We start from the raw sequence: 6,481 nt of genomic DNA on the forward strand, positions 1-6,481 counted from the left end.
TCTGGATTTTTAGCTTTGCAAAACTCAAACAGTTGCTAAGGCTACCCATAGGGCAAGCCAAAAAAGTTTGGAACAAACGCATATCACGAGGGAGCTAAATGTCCTACATGTGATGAGACACTATTTGGAAGCCATAATCCATTGAAGTCAATGTGGACACGCTTTACATCGAAAATGATGACCTGATATAAGGCAGAGATCAATTTTGTTATAAATTTTGTTATAACAAAGTCAGAAAGAAGTCATGTTAGAAGATTGTATTAAACGGTAGACGACGTGAAAGCCAGCCAAGAAGTATCACCATCAGATCTTTACTATACAATATCCCTTCTAGCACGTTACAATGAAATTGTGACCTAACAAAATGTGAGCGTTGACAGACCACGGAAACACTTCAAGTCCATCCGACATACGACCCGATGACCTATACGCAGCTTAACTCGTGGATAAACGACTTGACTCAGCATTGTTGCAACTTAGAAACATATAGAATGGGCCTTGGCAAAATTGCGTAAATTCCTTCTAGAGGGGACTCTGCACCATTTCTTCCAGCTTCGGGAGAAGCCACCTTGTCCTCCAATTACTGCTAATACAAATGTTAGAATACATGTTGTATAGAAGAGCGTACATCTATTTGCCTGAAATAGAATTGCATCTATCCACGTGCAGGTTTGGGAGGTGCCATCGGAGCTGATTTCTTTGGTGGACACTGATAGCACTTCGCGAACAATCCAAACGAGTTGATCTGATGAATAAAGTTTGTTATGCTTGCCCAGCCTCCAAACCCAAATCCAACCACCAAAGTCCAGATAACTATAAACATGTTGAGAAGATACACAGCTGTCCAGCTGGGAAGGAACGGCGGCGGTTTCTCGACGGCGTTCTGCAGGACCAATCACAAAGCATCAACTTAAGCTAGCATGGAAATTGAGCTCATATCAATTAGCTGCGTTGGTAGTTACTTCAACAGTGAATTCGATCTGGACCGACGTGGACATACAAAGACAATTTTCCTTTCAAACGCTGGTATATTAAGAATGCTGACAGTTGAAAAGAAAGTGATATGAATACAACACATCTTGACAATACACGTTGGCAGCAGCAGTTATATGATCAGCTCAGTTTAACCGTCATGCAATGCTATCGCGATTCTCTACAGGCTGATATCTTGCAACTCTCCAAGTAAATTCTAAGCAGTCCATAGAGCAAGCAAATCCTATGCACGAGTGTCATACAGAAGACCGTTCTTAGATTGGAAAGACTAACCACTCGTGCAAAGGTAGTACGGTATGTCATCATATGTGCTGAAGCTGGTATGATGTAGACGGTAAATGTCACCAATAAAGCACCCACTGCGGAATTGATGGGTCCAAAGAAAGGGAATATAATTGCCAAAAACCAAATTGGAATTACGACTGGTAACCGAATCAAGGCCCGAAGAAGCATGCTGGGGGAAGTGTGGAATCCAGTCACCTTCTCCCATACGAAATATAGTGGAGTGCAAGCAAAACCAAAGGTTATGAACTGCATGCACAAATATGGAAATAGTCAAGTCAGCAGCTGGTATATTTCTATACCTTAATACTATATTAGTGCTCTCTATGTTACCAAACTAATCAAAGCGAAGTGCAACCGAAGCCAAATGCACCAGCCATTTTATGCCTGCTTGAAAAGAAACTAGAATCTGGAAAGACAACTGCGGCAGTTGTTAATAAAGATACTGGTGAAAATTGATCATCCTAACCCATGGTATCTCTAAGTTCGTGTCTCCAGGACCATCTAAAAGCCTTGATAGTTTTGACAGCAAGCTGGGTCGCACCTGATGGATCAACATCAGAGCAACTGCAAAGTCACGAGCACCAGATTTTGGAAGCAAGGCAAATGCATTGGAATGGTCCAGAAGTTGGTCTCCAAAAGCCCAGTATACGGAGATAGCAGAGGGCAGTGTCAAAGTGAATACATATAGGGTGGCCACCAGGTAAACCCATTTGAACTTCTGTGGTTTCCACATTGCATGCATTATTTCCCTGCATAGCACAAGTTTGCCACCTGGAAAGTGAACATTCTTGTTCGTAACTTCTATTCACCCACAACCAAATGGCAGCCGTAAATATCTATTCTGAGCATGCTTTGAATGGCAAAGTTGTTCATTTCAGTTTTAAAAGCAAAGGATGAATACTAGAGTGGAACAGGTCCCAGTAAATACACTGTTACAGCATGTCCACCAAATGTGTACAGGATGTTTGTGGCTCCCGTAAAGTACAGAACCAGCTTGGCAGGAGCTGAATGCTTAACGTCTACAACCTATCCCAGTAGGAACATCGAATTCAGCATCTCTCTCTCTCTCTCGCTCTCTCTCTCTCTCTCAATCACACACAAACAAATAGACGCACGTTCTGGGCCATTAACAAAACGTGTGGACATACTTGTCTCTCTGTCTCGCCAACATATACTTTCATGCACAATCACAGACAGCCGTGATCTTCTGTCCCCTGGTCTGGGCCATAAAATGCATGCACATACTTGTCTCCCTCTGTGGCCAACATATACATTCACGCATAATAACAAACAGATGACAAAGAGAAAACTAGCTAGAAATTTCGTATGTTCTAGAGTACCTGTCCATGAACAAGTGAAGCGATGGTCAGATACCACGCAGTATATGTTGTCATTCCTAGTCCCAAAAAGGACCATATGCGGTAATTGTGAAACGAAGGTATGAACACAGTCAAGGAACAGCAAGCGCCGAAGATGTACGTCCATGTGCGCTTATCCAAGTGGTCGTTGATGTAGTATATGTTGCTGAGTTCAGAATATTTTTTAGGAAACGCATGCACTATTGACTGTGTAATTGACTCGAGAAGTTTTCCCAAGAAGAATCACGAAAAACAAATGCTTAAATCCTTCACACTTGATGGTACCAGGCATGAGTCATACCTCCCGCAACCAATAAGCTGAATCACTGATCCAAACAATAGAAATGTGCAATTGAAGGCAAGCCCAACAGCTTTCCAGTAAGGGCCCAAAAGTCCATCAAGCACCTCGAACCACTGTCATAAATTAAGTTGCTCAGAGAAGTATAAAAACCAACATACTAGCACGAAGATACATGCACGAACATCCGTACTGTCAGCACCTAGAAAGTAAACAAGCGTGTTTCTTTCTGCAATAATCGATACACAAATACATGCACAGAAGTTTCTTGTGCCTTTGCACACAAAAATCGCTTGAAACAAAAAGCTTGAAATGCACCGAAAGACTTTCCATGCAAGACAGATTGCTATGTTTACCTGGATAACGTGGTTTTTGAAGCTAACGTTTTCTTTTTCCTTCCGAGATCTATATTCTACATAGAGACAACTTATCAAATAGGCTGTCCAGCTCCCAATCAGTCCATAAAATATCTGGAAGAGCACTCCAGATAGAAATCCCAGCTGGGAGAAGGAGTATGGCAACGTCAAGAGCACCTGTGCTACCTGCGGATTGTTAAGAGCACAGAATAATTAGCTTCTTGTCGGTATACAAATTAAACGTGGTGACAAACACGATACAAATTATCCTTCTCGTGAGCCTTTGCATGCATAGAAAGTAATGTGTACTTTCTTTGGCACTGATCCTTGGGAATATAGATCGGAACGGAGCCCTCCGAGTTCAGAACTGCCTACATGTGTTTACATGTGTTTGCTTTCTTTGAGCAAACACATCTACAGCGGAACGCCTGGGGGTAAATCTAGGGCTGTCCCGTTTGTCCTATCCGAAGCATTGAAAAGGGTGGACCCCTCCCTCCTGTCAGCCGGAAAAGCAGAGTGCACAAAAATGCAAAAGTCTATGGACGTATCGAGCCCGCGACCTGCATATAAACCTCTGTACGCTCTAATCACCGCAGGGACAAACCAGAAACCCCTACATCTATCATAGGTTTATAGGTTTACAGAAGGGTTCAGCAAAGCAGAACTAAGTGCACGCACCTGAGGTCCTGAAAGCGATTTTGCAACTAATATGTTAATGCTGAACAGAAATTCAACATCTGGCCCTCGTATTAGCAGCTTGCGATGATACTTGGTCAAATATGTTTACTTCAATAGTAAGCCATGCTATCGAACGGCACAAACTGAGTTGAAATGATTAATCGCGCGCACAGGTATTCTTTCTGACATTGTCAGCCTTTCTTAGGATAAAATTAACATCCTAATCCATTATACTTGATTGTGAATGAAACATTCGTAAGGAAAATCGCCATATGCTCAAAAATTTCAAAGCAGCTCTCTTGAGATTTGAAGTATGGGAGGCTACAGATTTCAGCCCACGTCCGACTTCAGTAGGTTTCTGGAGTCCACATGATTTGGAATGTGGATCCACATGAAGTGCGCGGACGGTACTAGCTGGACCTGAGAGGGATCTCTCTCTAAACTTTTAAACTGGGTGCATCTCGTGAAGACTTCACCCCGCAATCAAAGTCGAGTATATAATCTGGAATATATATCCAGTTTGTTATGTGGACATACTACGCTGACCGACGACAAGAGGCTTTCATCAAAGGAGTTAGGATGGCTGCATCTTGAGGAAAATTTCTGTATGACCAGGATATCTCTCCTTGACGTAAAAGACTTTTCGCCCCATATAAGGTACTTGGGTACATCTATTGCGCAAGTTAATGTGTCACTCCTCTTTACCTCTGTATTTGTGAGCTAGTTACTTACGTCTGGGAAATCAACGGGAAGAAATGCCAAGAGAGCGTTAGAAGCGGCACAGAATACATCACGGTGGCTGCAAGGAGTCAACAAAGCCCAAGTGCCGCACCTGATTCGAAGCACAGCTAAACCAGGCGTCGTAAACTGAACCTCCATCCCAAAGGAACGTCTTCAGTTGGCCTTTGAAAGACGTGTCGATGATGCCATCTTGATCTTGGCGATCTAGCTCCACTTCCGTATAGTTGCCGACCATTGCTTGTTCGGCCTCCTTATGAGCAACCATGTTGGCTTTTAGTAGTTGATCTACTCACTTTCTTGTTGCTCAACGGGAGATCAATGGCATGCAGCTTCGACTGGCTCCTCCTGAATGCCCTCGTTAGAAATGATGGATGAGATCCCAGGCCGACTCAGCCGTAATCTGTGCAGAAGGCTGGTTCACATGGATACTCTTGAGAAAATTTGCAATGCTAGAGGGAGGATAACTGAGGGGTAAGGTGTAGCATGAAGGAAAGAGTCGGAGACAGCAGATAAACTAAATTTAGCACGCGAAGACCAGGAGGAGATCACTTGAGCAAGAAACTGCAAAAAGAGCGAAGGGAGATCGGAGGAGGGAGCGCACAGGATGAGCAGTAGGCCAGGAGTCCAGGGAAGATCAAGGGGAAGGGGAAAGCAAGATCCGAAGCACACGAGGGGGGAGCGCAGAGGGAACGCGTGGACTTTCTGGGCAAGGTGAGGGAGCGCGAAGAAAGCTGAAGCTGGAAGGCAAGAAGGGAGAGTGGGGAGCAGGCCAGAGAGTCAGGGACCCAAAGGGGAATCGAATCGGAGAAGCTGAGGATGAGTTCGAACTTTGGGCTCCTCCTTCTCCTTCTCTTCCGTCTCCTGGAAGAACGTTCCGCTCAATTTATTGTCTCGAGCATTGAATTCGTACTCGATGCGAGAGAGACAGGGAAAGAGGGAGGGAAGAAAGCGAAGCTACTGATAAGTGGAGGAGGCAAGGGCAGCGGGGTGGAAAGCAAAGGCGAGGAGCACAATGGGAAGTGGGACGGTCGAGTGTGCGAGTGTGTAGATGATGGAGGGGGGGGGGGGCTGGTCCCCACGGCGGGAGCAATGACTGAGAGCTTCAGGAAAAGCTATGGCGAACGAGGAGCAAGGTCTGGCTATGGCGATCGGAGGATCAGGCTATGGAAAGTGGAAGCTCGGGCTATGGCGAGTGCAAGCTTTCTGGCTATAGTAGACAGTACTGAGAGTGAGCCAGTAGCCATTGAGAGTGTGAAGGAAGAGGGTGACAGCGACAGTAGACTGTGTAAGACTGATAGCCGCCAAATCTAGCAGCGAATCTGTCCGGATCGTAGGCGTGCCGCCAAATCTAGCACAGAATCTATCAGAATGGCGTGCGATGCCATGCATCCACATCCATGGCATGCATTAATGTACGCATTACGTGGCGTGCGTCGGTTGGTGTATTTTGTTTCAACATTCCCTCCTGCCGGAGTCCCGCATGTGACATCCATCGCGGGAGGCCCCTACCCCATGCCCATCCTCCATGATGAGGCCCATCATGGCCCCCGTGCGCTCTTAGATTGCGGCCCTTCACGCACATGCGCGTGCGGCGCCGCCATAATTGTCCGCCTCTCTTGGCACAGCGCGGCGCGCGCCCGCCTGAGTTTTGTCTGGACTCTAGCCTGTAGTCACGACTCAAAACTGGCCTGTTGGCCGCTGCCGCTATCTTTGGCGGCTAGAAACTTCTTCCCTTATTGCATTTTAGACGCTGCGCGCAGCCCGATCATTTG

At 45.7% G+C, this 6,481-nt stretch overlaps 1 protein-coding gene across 1 annotated transcript; it reads right to left on the reverse strand.

The window, feature by feature from the left end:
* Positions 1-223: 223 nt before the first annotated feature.
* Positions 224-5,906, reverse strand: LOC147888863 (auxin transporter-like protein 4). Its single transcript, XM_087393039.1, has 8 exons — positions 4,801-5,906; positions 3,291-3,476; positions 2,938-3,050; positions 2,619-2,802; positions 2,207-2,304; positions 1,820-2,027; positions 1,267-1,524; positions 224-883 (listed from the first exon to the last, which is right to left on the reverse strand). The coding sequence occupies exons 1-8, from the start codon at positions 4,972-4,974 to the stop codon at positions 656-658; spliced, it is 1,449 nt and encodes a 482-aa protein (XP_087249165.1). The 5' UTR covers positions 4,975-5,906; the 3' UTR covers positions 224-655.
* Between the last annotated feature and the right edge of the window lie 575 nt (positions 5,907-6,481).

This window comes from Dipteris shenzhenensis, chromosome 21 (assembly GCF_047967505.1).
Source record: "Dipteris shenzhenensis isolate YYH24624 ecotype China chromosome 21, Dip_SZ_1.0, whole genome shotgun sequence".
In the NCBI taxonomy this organism is placed as follows: domain Eukaryota; kingdom Viridiplantae; phylum Streptophyta; class Polypodiopsida; order Gleicheniales; family Dipteridaceae; genus Dipteris; species Dipteris shenzhenensis.